Source organism: Phallusia mammillata, chromosome 8 (assembly GCF_965637545.1).
Source record: "Phallusia mammillata chromosome 8, kaPhaMamm4.hap1.1, whole genome shotgun sequence".
In the NCBI taxonomy this organism is placed as follows: domain Eukaryota; kingdom Metazoa; phylum Chordata; class Ascidiacea; order Phlebobranchia; family Ascidiidae; genus Phallusia; species Phallusia mammillata.
This window is the reverse complement of record NC_137259.1, coordinates 9,232,794-9,247,593: the sequence shown is the minus strand read 5'-3', so window position 1 is coordinate 9,247,593 and position 14,800 is coordinate 9,232,794. Positions and strand designations below refer to the sequence as shown.

The 14,800-nt window shown below is 37.3% G+C and overlaps 1 protein-coding gene and 2 long non-coding RNA genes across 8 annotated transcripts; 1 reads left to right on the top strand and 2 right to left on the bottom strand.

Annotated features, from left to right (window-relative positions):
* Positions 1-1,754: 1,754 nt before the first annotated feature.
* On the bottom strand, positions 1,755-3,269 carry LOC145205483 (uncharacterized). The gene is made up of 2 exons (XR_013853667.1): positions 2,794-3,269; positions 1,755-2,570 (listed from the first exon to the last, which is right to left on the bottom strand). It is a non-coding gene; the product is annotated as an uncharacterized LOC145205483 (long non-coding RNA).
* Positions 3,270-6,321: 3,052 nt separating this feature from the next.
* On the bottom strand, positions 6,322-14,663 carry LOC145204608 (sodium- and chloride-dependent taurine transporter-like). Of its 6 annotated transcripts, none has more exons than XM_080077198.1 (17): positions 13,022-13,428; positions 11,918-12,088; positions 11,429-11,492; positions 11,214-11,253; positions 11,020-11,144; positions 10,829-10,960; positions 10,492-10,759; positions 10,292-10,424; positions 9,879-10,013; positions 9,698-9,801; positions 9,538-9,631; positions 9,298-9,441; positions 8,764-8,901; positions 8,464-8,670; positions 7,751-7,921; positions 7,625-7,688; positions 6,322-7,491 (listed from the first exon to the last, which is right to left on the bottom strand). In XM_080077198.1, the coding sequence occupies exons 2-17, from the start codon at positions 12,062-12,064 to the stop codon at positions 7,388-7,390; spliced, it is 2,070 nt and encodes a 689-aa protein (XP_079933324.1). In that variant the 5' UTR covers positions 12,065-12,088; positions 13,022-13,428; the 3' UTR covers positions 6,322-7,387. The 6 variants fall into 6 exon arrangements, with proteins under 6 accessions (XP_079933324.1, XP_079933325.1, XP_079933326.1 ...); XM_080077199.1 differs by having other exon boundaries at positions 6,322-7,488; XM_080077200.1 differs by lacking the exons at positions 11,918-12,088; positions 13,022-13,428 and adding an exon at positions 14,544-14,663.
* LOC145204610 (uncharacterized) lies at positions 12,095-13,810 on the top strand. Its single transcript, XR_013853512.1, has 2 exons — positions 12,095-12,647; positions 13,428-13,810. It is a non-coding gene; the product is annotated as an uncharacterized LOC145204610 (long non-coding RNA).
* Positions 14,664-14,800: the final 137 nt, after the last annotated feature.

The window sequence follows — 14,800 nt, the reverse complement described above, 5'->3', positions numbered from 1 at the left end:
TCCAGATTTTAAACGGTTAAAGATAAACACAAACGGTTTTCACAGGTCAACTCTAAAATACATCCAGTAAAGGCATACAAAATATCGTTTAAGTCTGATCATAACCTCGTAAATGAGAGGCGTGCATCATAAGCGAACGCAGGGCATGACCGCTTTAAAAATGATTTTTGCGCTGTCGAATTATGTAGCCTATAAAAGCTCCAGATTTTAAACGGTTAAAGATAAACACAAACGGTTTTCACAGGTCAACTCTAAAATACATCCAGTAAAGGCATACAAAATATCGTTTAAGTCTGATCATAACCTCGTAAATGAGAGGCGTGCATCATAAGCGAATGCAGGGCGTGACCGTTTTAAATATGATTTTTGCGCAGTCAACCAAACGTATACAAGCTCCAGATGTTAAACGGTTTAAGATAAACACAAACGGTTTTCACAGGTCAACTCTAAAATACATCCAGTAAAGGCATACAACATATCGTTTAAATCTGATCATAACCTCGTAAATGAGAGGCGTGCATCATAAGCGAATGCAGGGCGTGACCGCTTCAAAAATGATTTTTGGGCAGTCGACCAATGTAGCCTATACAAGCTCCAGATTTTAAACGGTTTAAGATAAACACAAACGGTTTTCACAGGTCAACTCCAAAATACAGCTAGTAAACGCATACAAAACATCGTTTAAATGTGATACTAACTTTAAACTGTTTAAAATCTGGAGCCTGTACATGCTATATGGGTAGACCGCGCAAAAATAATTTTACAGCGGTCATGCCCTGCGTTCGCTTATGATGCACGCCTCTCATTTACGAGGTTATGATCAGATTCAAACGACATTTTGTATGCCTTTACTGGATGTATTTTAGAGTTGACCTGTGAAAACCGTTTGTGTTTATCTTAAACCGTTTAAAATCTGGAGCTTTTATAGGCTACATAATTCGACAGCGCAAAAATCATTTTTAAAGCGGTCATGCCCTGCGTTCGCTTATGATGCACGTCTCTCATTTTCGAGGTTATGATTAGATTTAAACGATATGTTGTATGGCTTTACTGGATGTATTTTAGAGTTGACCTGTGAAAACCGTTTGTGTTTATCTTTAACCGTTTAACATCTGGAGCTTGTATACCATTGGTTGACTGCGCAAAAATCATATTTAAAGCGGTCACGCCCTGCATTCGCTTATGATGCACGCCTCTCATTCACGAGGTTATGATCAGATTTAAACGACATTTTGTATGCCTTTACTGGATGTATTTTAGAGTTGACCTGTGAAAACCGTTTGTGTTTATCTTAAACCGTTTAAAATCTGGAGCTTTTATAGGCTACATAATTCGACAGCGCAAAAATCATTTTTAAAGCGGTCATGCCCTGCGTTCGCTTATGATGCACGCCTCTCATTTTCGAGGTTATGATTAGATTTAAACGATATGTTGTATGGCTTTACTGGATGTATTTTAGAGTTGACCTGTAAAAACCGTTTGCGTTTACCTTAAACCGTTTGTCATCTGGAGCTTTTATAGGCTACATAATTCGACAGCGCAAAAATCATTTTTAAAGCGGTTATGCCATGTATTCGCTTATGATGTACGCCTCTCATTTTCGACGTTACGATAAGATTTTAACGATATTTTGCAAGCGTTTACTGAATGTTGTTTAGAGTTGGCGTGTAAAAACCGTTTCCATATACCTCAAGCCGTTAGTGGTCTCAAACACGTTAAAGCCTGTACTAATGAAAATGATGAAACACCAAATGCACAGTGAGGACAACACTTTATTGATGGAAAAAGCACCTTATGAACCCAATTTCCACACTTCAACATTTTCAAGTTGAGTCCCATAGTTATATGAAAGCAGAAATAAATGGGAAGAGAATAAATAATTACATTCACAGCGATTGGTTGATTGGTCAGTTAAAACCTGCATTTACAAGTACATAGTACATACTAAACAAGGATCTTTAAGTAAACAGACTAAAATAAAACAAAAAGGTGAAACAATATTGTACAGCTGAAAATGTAATGTTTTGCTGAATTATCAAGAAAATTAAACCGGATATCATGTGAAAATGAGGTTGAACCACACAATTGTTACAGCATGCTATCATGCAGACTACTGGTCAAAACTAGAGGTTCTCAATTTATGTCTGATGAATCACTTTTACTGTCCGATTCTACATCAGAGTGTAAAACATTCTCAGAAATTACATGAGACCATAATCACCATGGAGGTAAAATAATATCAACCCCTACAAATGTTTGAATACAAATTCTTAATTTGGTTATAAGAACTAATAAATAAACTTGCAGGCAGGGAGAACAGTGGAAAAGAAATAACACATATTCCGATTTGATTCATGTAAAACTAAAGTATGTGGTGCATATCTCGACATACAATTTTCTCCTGTGAGGCAAGTAACAGGTCGTATACATCAATGATTTTGCTGACACTTTAAGAGAGAGCTGTTTTTGTCGACAAAATTCTTCCGCAATGAAAGACTTTCTTCAATTTTTTTGATATGGAATGTTCCTGTTGATTTTTTCAAGCTTTAAGCATTTTTCCAGATGGTGAACTGCAATACAAAAATAAAGATAAAGTGTATGCTCATTTGACTTGACAATTATGGGTTAAACAAAAGAGGCTTGAGTTTAGTCACCAATAAGCAGTCTAAGTGTTATAAAACAGAGTTAATATTCAATATTGGGGGTTTTAACTGTGCTAAAATTCAAAATAACATCAGCCAGAAATACAGAAAGAGTTGAGTTTAGAAAGGCAGTAACAAGGCAGCCACTTACTGTGAATCATTTCAATTCAAATCCAATCTACAAGCCCTCATATGACAGTGTGCTGGTCCTCACTTTGCTTCATATAAAGGTAAGAACTGGAAACTCTTCTCACTGAAAGGTCCCTTTGCATTGCTTCATTGCCAGAACCTTGATGCCAATCAGGTACTTCAATCCTTATTCTTGGCTCATTTTAGTGTTTAACATATTCATTTCATAGCTTAGAATGCATTTGTTTTTGTCTTGCTGTTTTACAATTAACTGCCATTTTGATATAAAACCCAATTTACCTGCGATTATCATCACAGCAAAAATAATATTTGCCAATAAAAAACAAATTTAATGCTCCACTGCCATTACCGATAAAACCGTCCGCAATCGGGCTGTGTTATAACACAGGTTCTAAAGATTCTAATCCCGGCCGATAAGAAACGCAATATTCTGCGTAACACAGCCGATTTTAATCGGGGACTTCCAGACGGATCGGGTGCTTAAAAACACGCTAACCACGCGTTTTTTCAATACAGATTCCATTGTAGCTTGCAAAAGTGCCACACCACCGCTAGATGACGTAGCTTCCCACTTTTAATGCTGTTTTTGCCATTGCGCTTTCAGACTAGGGTATGTAAAGACTATGGTTTTACTATCGCCCTTTCTCTGACAATAAACTGGAAATACAATCTCAGTTTAAACCAGGGGTCGGCAACCTGCGGCCCGCCAAGCAAAATTATCCGGCCCGCAGCCGTTTTTAAAAGTTGTTGCCTATGAAAAAAATCTGTGAGAACAAAGCTACCATTTACCATTTTTGCTTTGTGAATGACAAAGTCTACATAAAACATAGCCTTTGGTTAAATGTAATGAAACGTTTATGTTACGTCACAATCGTGCGTCTGACATCACAGACAACTCACAGATGTAAATTCAAGCATCTAGCAATTATTGTGCTCTTAAGTTTCACTTAGGTTGTTTTACGTTAGTTGTCAATCCGAATCTTTGTCACATTTTAGTTAAAATCATGGCAAAACGTAGAAACGTTGATGCTGAGTGCAGAGGTTTTAATGACGAATGGGAAAACAAGTATCTTTTCGTTTACCATTTTGGTAAACCGGTGTGTTTGATTTGCAACGTTTCTAAATTTATTGGTCAAGCAAGGAAGGACAAATTAAGCGACTTAAAAACAGTTTCCTGCAGCAGAGCACTGTATTCCAAAAACTAACCGTCGAAACAGAAAACAATACCCTTGCAAGCTACAAAGTAGCCACATTGATAGCAAACGACAAGAGACCGTTTACTGATGGCGAGTTTGTAAAAAATGTATGATGGCTATTGTTGAAACAGTTTGTCGGGAGAAAACACAAACATTTGCAGATATTAGTCTTTCAGCAAGAACCATCACACGACGAATAGAAGAGATGGCTGAGAATGTTAAATCTGACCAAAAAGATTGCTAAGAATTTACAGTACTTCTCAATAGCGATCGATGAAAGCACAGACATAACAGATACAGCTCAGCTGGCAGTTTTCGTTCGCGGAGTAAACGATGATTTTATTGTTTTTGAGGACTTTGTTAAACTGGTTCCTATCAAGGGTACTACTACAGGAGCGGATATCCTAAGTACATTACTTCAATGCTTTGAATCCATCTCTCAAAACCAGTGTCCATTCCCACTGATGGAGCCGCATCAATGGTTGGAAAAAATAATGGTGTTGTGTCTTTACTTCAAAAACACATGGAAAGCCAGGGAATCAACAATAAAATTGTAAAATTGCACTGTCTCATTTACCAGGAAACTTTGTGTGCGAAGGTTACTAGCCCAAAAGACGTCATGAACGTAGTGGTAAAAGCGGTAAACTTTATTTTGGCTCGAGGTTTGAACCACCATCAATTTCGCCAACTACTCTTACAAGCGGAAAGTCACTACGGCGACTTGCTTTATTTCTCCGATGTCCGCTGGCTTAGTCGAGGCGATATGTTACGAAGAGCGTACACTCTGAAACAAGAAATTGCAACCTTTCTCGAAGACAGAAATATCGAAGCTGCAGAGTTTCGCGACCCACAATGGGTTTCCCATTTTGCATTTTTGGTTGATTTAACACAGCGGTTCCCAAACTGGGGTCCGCGGTCCTTTAGGGGTCCGTGAGGCAATTTAGGGGGGACCGCGAAGCGGTTGAAGTAATTCTATAATCTTATTTGGCGTCAGTTTGTGCCGCTAAATAAGTTTAAATCAAAGTAGAATTGAGAATCGACTGTCTCCATTGCTAAACAGTGGCCTTTATTGAATGACAATTATCAAAAATGCAATTGTTCGCGCACAATCGCAATGTTTTTGTCCTGTTGTGATGTCACATGCTGTCATGATTGTTATGCGCAATTTTGCATAACTAGCTAAAATCCTGCAATCAACTTTCGTTTTTATAAAATACACATTTAGGCTTAAGGACCGTGAGCCCTCGAAATAATGGCAAAGGGACCGTTTTGAAAAAAATATGAAAAAGTTTGGGAACCACTGATTTAACAGGACATTTAAACAGTCTAAATTTGCAGCTTCAAGGAAAGCTCCAATCGATACACGAGATGTGGAGGTATATAAAGGCCTTTGAAACAAAATTGCGACTCTGGGAAAGTCAGCTGGAAAATGCTAACTACGCTCACTTTCCTACATTAAAAGAGATCAAAATGACACGCAATGATTTATTTGTTTCTGTGATACGACATTTAAAAAATGAATTTTCATCCCGATTTGGTGCTATGCGTAATCTCGAAAGTGATCTCAAATTGTTCAGTAGGCCTACTCCATTCGACGTACAGGTCGACGCAGTACAAGCAAAGTATCAAACGGAACTGGTTGAGCTGCAGTGTAGTAATGAGTTAAAAGCAAAATTCCACGCGGAGGGTATCTCTAATTGATTTTTACAAAAAATATCTTGAATGTAAACAATATCCCAACTTGATCGATCATGCTAAAAAGATTGCGTCAATGTTCGGTAGCACATACGCGTGTGAACAACTATTCTCGTCAATGAAATCATAGATACTATAAAACTTTATTATATCTATGATGAAATTAACCAAGAGCAAGTTGAGAACGCAACTTACCGACAATCACCTTCAAGATGTTATGATATTAGCCTCATCTTCCCACCAACCTGAACTTCGAAAACTCTCAAGCAATAAACAACATCAAATATCGCATTAATTAAAGTTGTCAGTAAACGTATTTTGTGTTTTCGTTGATATATGCTGCAACAAAATCTTAAAACGCTAAACTCGTGAGTTTTGAGACCATACAAAACAGTTAAGGAAATGAAACTAAACGTGGAAGGTTAGTGCGGCCCGATGCTACTATTTAATTTTGAATGTGGCCCGCGGCATGCAAAAGGTTGCCGACCCCTGGTTTAAACGTCTATTCGATGCGCATTATTTGTTGCAGTATGTAGGCTACACATTGGTTAAAATCTTAAACGTTACTATAGTTTTCATCAAACTTACCGAACCCCGTCGGGAAGAAAAGGAAGTCTAAACAAATTGCACACACGCTACACAGTTTCAACGTTTATTACACAAATCGAAAAAGCTAATTTCTCTACAGAAAATCTAACAACAACATGCTGGTAGCAATTTAATCAATCAAAATATATTTTCACAGTTAAGCTTTTAATGATGCACTGAAGTTTCGGTTCGCCAAAAATATGTTTCGGTTCGCCCAAAAAAAATACCATTTAAAAAAAATTCGGGCCGAAACCAAACTTTTTGATTAAGTGAAATTAATGCATAAAGTTTCACAAGAGGCCATTCAAATATCAATAAACTGACTAATCGTAGTTTCTGTAAAACACGAGCCACGTTGTTGTTTTAGTTGAGTGTGTCATAAACGAGGTCACTAGCAATAAGATTGAAGGTTCCGGACAGGGATTTTACATTCGCTCTGATTTGAATGAATATTCAGTTTCAGCCCGAATCTTTGATTTGGTGCATCACTAGCTTTAACCGCAGGTAGTGTATGGGCAAGACGATAATTGCAGTTCCAAAAACATCATTTTTGAAAAGACAGCACACACAGTGCAGAAGTACAACGAAAATAGTACTTTAATTTTTAACGTTGAAACAGAATTTCCTACATCTACACTTGCAATCATGGCGATTTAGACACAGGAAATGTACCCAACAAAACAGTATGTCACTGTGTTTGGCAAAAAACGGCATTGTTTAAAGGTGGTTTGTGCGTTTGATTCAGTTTTTACCAACGCGCATGAACAGTCTACACTGGCTAAACAATCACAATGATTTTCAAATCTAAATATTTCTACAAGAAGAGATAGCAGATGCTTTGAAAGTTATTGTACGTATGCAATACACAAAACTAAAAATTTTTCACAGCTTGTCTCATGCAAAACAGTTTAAATTTAAGCATGCCTTCTCTGCATTAATCAGTAGTGCAGGTAATAAATATGTGAAATGGCTTCAATGAAAACGTCAATAAAGCCAAATAATAAATTTGAACTTTCCGTTTACCCAAACTTAACGTGGGAAAAAGTCAGTAGAAATAAGCAGACATCGACCCCATGGTAATGGCTTTTAATTTCACCGAAGCTCAGTAAATACCACTCAAAACAAATTGTTTTCCGTCAGCTTATCATCAGCGTTTATACCATCAACATTGGTCTTGACAACGTCTTCATACAAAGGCGCCATCTCAAAATCGAGTTCTGCTAAAAAAATATGTGTGATAAAAGCATAAAAAGAGGCGCAACAAAACGACAAAACACAAAATATCACTAAATTTCACAAGAATTAATTAAGATTTACGCCCCTTTTAGCAAAAATGTTGTTAAAACTTCATACCATTTTTGCCAATTTTCGAACTGGAGGAATCTTCATACTCCGACTTAGTCACTTCCGCCCATTTCTACAACACAATGACAAGTTTTAACTAAATGTGCAAATTAAATTTGATGCACATGTACAAACCTCCTTTAGTGTTCCCTGGGCAACATAAAATCTGTACACGGCATAACCCGGGATCGCCAATATTGATGAGAGCGCTAACAACCAGCAAAGCACAACAGCCCAATCAGGATACACATAGTCTTTGTTGTATGTGAGTGGCTTGTAATATACCAAACATGTTACAAGCAGAATCTGCAACAACACAAAGTGAGAAGAAAAATAGGAATAAACACATGTATCAATTGTCAGATGTTCTAGTCGCTTAAACAACCTACATTTTTAGGCAACCAACGTGCAACATGGTAAGGATTGTGTCTCTTGAGAAGAGCGTATGGAATACTAATTCCCCAAACAGCTGGTAGCGACTGGCACAGCTATCGATATTGCGGCATAAAGCTGTGCCGGTGACATAATGTGCGACTGCGCACCAAAATGCAAGAACGAAGTGTGGCTCAAAGTAGTCACAGGTTTAGAACAATTTGCGTAGTCCACATGAGCGTATGCTAAAGCCGTTGACATATCTTACTGTGTGTGTATAAGTGGCTGGACGCTTTTGTTAGGACAATGTATGAGTGCATAGTGCTTGAATAAACAAGCCAAGCTATGGTAACTGAAGATTACTGTCAACGGTAAACAAATTGTATTCCATATATGATCGGTACACTGAACAGAAGGTCAAAGGCTAGTGTTATTCATTCGTTACATACGGTCATCACGCTATTTAAATATCGTACCGCAGTGGACAATGGTGTAAGGATACTCCAGCACCATTTGAACCATGGCAGTCTTGGTGTGAAGCCGATCATATCACAGACGATTTTCCAGTAACGATGAACGCCAAAGATCCAAGCTATGGCTGCACACTCGCAGAAACTTATGAAGAGCATGCTCCACCCAGCTGCCGCGTAGTTATCATAAATGTTTAAAACATACACTCCACCCTGAAAAAACACACACCAAACGTAAATCTCAATTAGAGCGCAAATTTGCTTTCAAAGACGATTTCTTAGATTATTGACAATTCATAATCATACATTTGTAACCATAATAATTCCAAAAAGAAATTGAGAAACACATAAAAGAGCAAGACACGATTCCCTTCTCCATTTCGCCTTAAACCATTCCGGCTTCAAATCAACGAAGGCGGTCATCAAAGTTTCTTGTCCGACGAACTGTTAGATTAAAAAGTGACGTAATAAAGTTTTCACGACAGTAAATGGAGTCTAGGCTGCGGCGACACTACTGTATATATTATTAATGCGTTAAATCGAATCTTGGCGCTCTGTCATCAAAACTTCGGAACCGCGACAAAAAGATTTTGCTTTCGGTGACACGAATATCGCATTACGCCGGACAGAATCGTCGGTAGTTGAATTACTGTCTCTTGTGTGACATACTAATCAATAGCGCGTGGCTTCAATTCGGTTATTAAGTTACGCTATTGTATCAGCTTAACAAATAAAAAGCCGCGCAACTAATAAGGGAGCTTAATAACGCCTGAAAACGGAAGAGCAATGATTAAATTACTACAATAGAACAGAAAATGTAATTGGAAATAATTCACATACCTCGCTATCAAGTCCCAGCAAAAACAACATGAAAAAAAACAAACAACCCCAAAATTGAGGCATAGGAAGAAGAGTTAGTGCTTTTGGGTAAGCAATAAATGCAAGTCCTGGACCTGACTCAGCGACCTTAGTAATATCGACGTTCTGGGTGACAAAAAAATGTTATGTCGTTAAATAAATAAAAAATGTACGATTTATACTTAAAAAACTAGGGTTTATTTTTGTATTTGTTAACTCCACCTGTTCTTTAGCCATGAATCCCAGTACAGAAAAAATCGCAAATCCTGATATGAAACTAACTCCGCTGTTTAATATTGAAAGTACAATGCAATCGCTGTAAATATAAAAAATACAATAAACACATAACTTATATGTTTTAAAACAAGCAACCCAAGTTTACCGGTAGCTGTTGTAATGGTAACTGTTGTAGCTTCCCATTGTAATTAACATTCCTTTGCACAAAGCGTACGAATAAAATACTTGGGTTGCAGCATCGAGCCAAACCTGCGCAAAACCATGGTAATTTGGTATCATGGAACAGTCATTTGTGATGACATCAGAGATCTAAATAATTAGCCTACCTGAACGTCCTTTAAACGTTCCAAATCTGGTTTAAGGTAGAATACGATTCCATCCAAAGCACCGTCCAATGTCAATCCTCGGACAAGAAGAACCAAAAGCATTAAAAGGGGGAAGGTTGCTGTGAAGTAAACCACCTACAGAAAGAAAAATATCTATGGAGAAACCTAGAATCGAAATGATTGTTTAATGCAGTAGGTGCATGTAAAACTGAAATAACTGGTCAACTGGATGATTATTCAGTAAAATTATTATACAGTAATAACGACGTGTCCAAAAACATCTCAAAAAAGCAACATACTATACGTTTTAATGTTTCGGAAAATGCTTATGCTGCTATCAATGACACCACTCATTTCATTTTTTTAATTGTCACATTCCAAATTGTTCTCGAAAAACAATGTTCAAAGGTTACCTTGCTTGTCCAGCCAATTCCTTTCCAAATGCAAAAATACAAGACAATCCAAGTCAAAAGGAGGCATAACAGCAGTTCCCATTGAACATTTCCAATTTCGTGAATTCCAGCTGATTTGCCCAAGACACCGTGGCTAAGAAATAATTTGTGGTCTTACAAAAGACACCAGGGAACAATTGAGGCCAATTTACGGCACTTACTCCCAGTATTCACGGACAGATGAAACAGTTTCGTTTGGCAGAAACGGTACCCGCAAAGAATGGTTGGAAGATTTAAGTAACGCTGAAGAATTTGAATGTGACGAAGACCCATACACAATACACTTATTGGTGTTCCATGAATTGCCGCAGGTGGCCCATGGAAGCTCAGAAGACATCGATGCAAAAAAATATCGAAGAGACCATGCAAGGATGACAGCGTAGTAAACGTTCAAGTGGTAATTGATTATGTTCACTGCAAATCCCAAGCCTAATGTAGAACAAAATTATTAAGAATGTTACACAGAGCCGTTGTACTATTGATAATTGAGACATTAACCCTTCATAATTGGAACAATCCGGAAGGCCAAAGCGCTGCCCAGGTTTGTATATTGACCAAGAGTAACCTCCAGAAGAAAAACAGGAAGAGAACCGATAGCAACGAACAGTATGTAAGGGATTAAAAATGCACCTGCGAAAGGAATTGTATTAAAAGTTTTTTTTAAAAGTTTATTTTTGCTATGGCACTACCTCCGCCATTTTTGTAACAGAGATATGGAAATCTCCACACATTTCCAAGTCCAACAAAACCACCAGCAATCGAAAAAGCAAAGTCAATCTTTTTCTTCCACTTCTCCCTTGCCGTTGTGGGTGCACTAAAAGTAAAACAAAAATTGTGGAAACCGTGAGGTTAACGGTTAGTCAAAAAACAAAAAAATTGTTACCAGACAGAATCAGGATTTTCTGGAGCATCTGTCGCCATTTCTATTATAAAACAGCAATTGTAAACAAACGTTCATTTAACAGTGCGTCAAAAATGTACCACCTAAACTCGAAACTAAATAAAAAACTTTGCACAAAACTGCATTAACTTCGTTGGAAAATCGGCATACTAAACATACTGTTGCATATTGCGTTAAAAATATTGTGACAAAGTTACCTTGTAAAAACTTTTTTTCACTTCCTTGCTGCTGTTTACAAACAAGTGAGCGTTGGTGCAGGATCTAAAAACAAAGAAAAATATTAACTGTTTTTGTTGTGATTAAACATGTTGGGCCGAACACCTGGATCGAAATACATCATATTGTCAACTGCACGGACACGTTTTGAAGTGAAAAGTAGCTGAAGTGCTTAATGGGAAGTATTTGTTGATAAATACAAAAATTTTAATTCATTTTTTTGTCTACATGTTCTTCGAAAACTTGCTTTATAGGTCTTGGTGAAAACTTGCTTTATAGTATAATAACAAAGATTTTTCAATTGCATCCTCAGTACTAAATCACTTCAAACCATCAACAAATGCGTGAGAAGGACCCTATACATAATTTGATATTGTATTGCAAATTTGACACTCTTACTGGCATGGCCACTGAACTTGAAGGTACCAGTTTGTAGTCATTTGGCCATTGTTGGGCTTCAACTTACGCACAAAGTCAAAATATCCAACTGACAAGCACAATGACACCGTTTGGCACTTCAACAAATGATTATGATCTTGAGTGTGTTTAAAACGTCTAAGATCACGTTCAGGACTGCCTTGAATCGTCCGTTTCATAGCTGAGGCTGGAAGAAACATCTTGGACCAATCTAATGGCTACAACTGCGGAGAGAAAGAGTACTACCGAATAGCAAAAATTTTAGCGTGCTGCACGAATGTTCGTGTATTTGAATACTCATCAAGAAAGATCAGGGCCTCTTGGTTCACAAAACAGAAACTGCAGTAGACGGTTCGAACACCGGGTGTTAACACAACTGTTTATCAAAGTTAAAGTCGGATTACGGAATACGTGCGAGGCAAATATAGCCGAGAGTGACCATTTTAATTAGTTTAGTATGTTTTGTTATGTTCAGCTTAGTTGTTTTCCAAAGCTTAGCACGTTCGTATTTCAATTAACACCTACCAGAGTTGACAACAAAAACAACTTTATCAGCGTCTGTTTGTTAAAAACGTTGCGGTTTACGTTCTTTATTTGTGGTATCATGTTATTCATATGGATACTCACAATCACTGCTTAGCGACGAGCAAATAGGATATGTTTTATCTATTTCTGATGTGATGATGACAATAACAATCTATTAATGTTGCCACAGCAATTCAATGAAACGTTTGTCGACCAAAAAGCCCGGGTCTTCCTGATTGCAGCAGTAAATTTTAGAATGTCAGTAGTACTCAATTTTTTTGTACCGCTTTTAAGTTTCGCAAAATGAATACTTTGTAGTGCTGTTATGGCAACCAAGACCATTGAAGTAAAGTAACTTATATTGTTCTGAAGGTAACAACAATTGCTTTCCACCAAATTATAGCCGCAGGTTATTTTTTTGAAATACGTAAAAAAATTGCAGAACCTGAAGACACCTTAAACCCGTATTTAAGCAATAACTTAGCACAAATTCAATTACTTTTTTGTTGGTTTTGCGAACAATGAGCAAGCGGCACAAAACGGAATACGATTGTGTAGTCTGGCATATTTACGCCTACTAAGTACTAACAGACCGCTTACGACTTAGCAATAATTTACAATTGGTACAATACCTTGGTTCGTTTCCTGTTTTCCAAAACAAAGAGCACAAAAATATTACCAACTCCTAAAAGACAGTTGTTTGTAGTGACAACGCTATGGTATTTGCAAAAAGTGTCACGGCATTTTCTAACATAATTGCAACTGTTTCACTATTCTCTGTTCATCTCTAATTTCGTTACGGTAACATTTTTTCCCCTTCTCGGATAATTCAGTCAAGTTGATTGACGTTGATTAAAATCGATCGAGCTGTGCTTTCTACGAGGACTTAAAATAAAACTCACGTACAACTTACCAGACACTGTACTAAAAACTATTTTACCCGCACCAACAATTCGAAAGCTCTGTTTACAGTTATAAAGCCGGACAATACCAAAACTTTCAGTTGAGCATTACATACAACTCCACACTTTTGTACAGAACTAGCGTGACGCCGTCGGTAAAGGAAACTTTTGTTCGGAACAAAAGCAATCTGTCGAGGAGTGTAACACAAGAACTGCGGGCGCCGATCGAGTACGCATGGTCTCAGGAGAACAACCAACTAGAGCAGCCTTTCTTGGAACAATTAGCCACACGAGCGGGCTGTATCGACGTTTGTCGTGGAAACGCACCAACCGGCCGTGAAAGGCGTGTGAACCGTTTCTTAATGCAACCGTTCTTAATGCAAATTTGAATAGCTCTTTTCGTACAATAAACCTCATGAAACGCACAATGGACATAAAATTGTACTTTCTGAAAATACTTTCCTCAAAGAATGCATCCTTTTTACGTCAAAATAAATTGTTTGAAAGAGTCTGCAGGTATTTTGTGTGTGTTTAATTTGAAAGTTTTAAATAGCTTTTCATAGTTTTTGAAAACATAATCCGATAGAAATCATTTTGTGATACAGCAGACGAGGCGCGATTGAAAATGTCTGGCGACTAATCTGGGGTGAATAAAGGTCACAAGGCCGGCAGATGCCCGAACTACAACGCTTTGTTAACACCCAAGTGACATCTGCCGCGTCTTATAAAAAACAAATCGATAGTTTAGGTTTATGTAAAGTGGCGAAAGTTTTTGCTTTTTATGTGATTAAAATTAAAGGGCGCACATTTAGTTGGTAACAGATTATATTAAACACGACTATAGCCTATGTACGTTCTTCAATCTTTCATTAGGCAGTTTAAATACATAATTAAAAACAAGACCTTAAATACTAGCAAAAATTGGTGGCAAATAGGCTATAGCCTATTGCAACTGGTAGAGCTACTAACACCATAACGCAAATGACAACCAAAAGTCGATTGCTTATATCTCCAAAAATGCTCACGGTTAGGGCTATTGGGGTCGGGGTAAGGTATTAGCACTTAAAATTTAATAAAAATAACCCAAAAAATTAGTTACTAATGTAAAAAATTTAAAAACTTATTTCCCAACCCAACCCATTTATAGCCGCCAAATAAAAAATTCAGCTCTTTACGCCCCCTAATCTCCTTTGGTTGTCATTTGCGTTATGGTGTTAGTAGGTCTAACATTGCAACTGGTAAATATCTTTACATTGCCAACGCTTACTGTTCCACTTGAGTGTGTCGTTAATTCCATTCGAAAGGGAGTTGATAACACCGATTATAAGACACAAATGCTTCTCACAGTTAAAAAAACAAAACTTTTCATACTTTAAAGCTATGTAGTTGCTGAAAAACAAATAACATTCATGTAGCAAATGAAATCAAGAAAATAAGTATCTTTGGATCAACAAAGTTTCTTTGAACAAATCTTGTTTGAAATTCGCAATATTTCCTGTCGCATTTGGT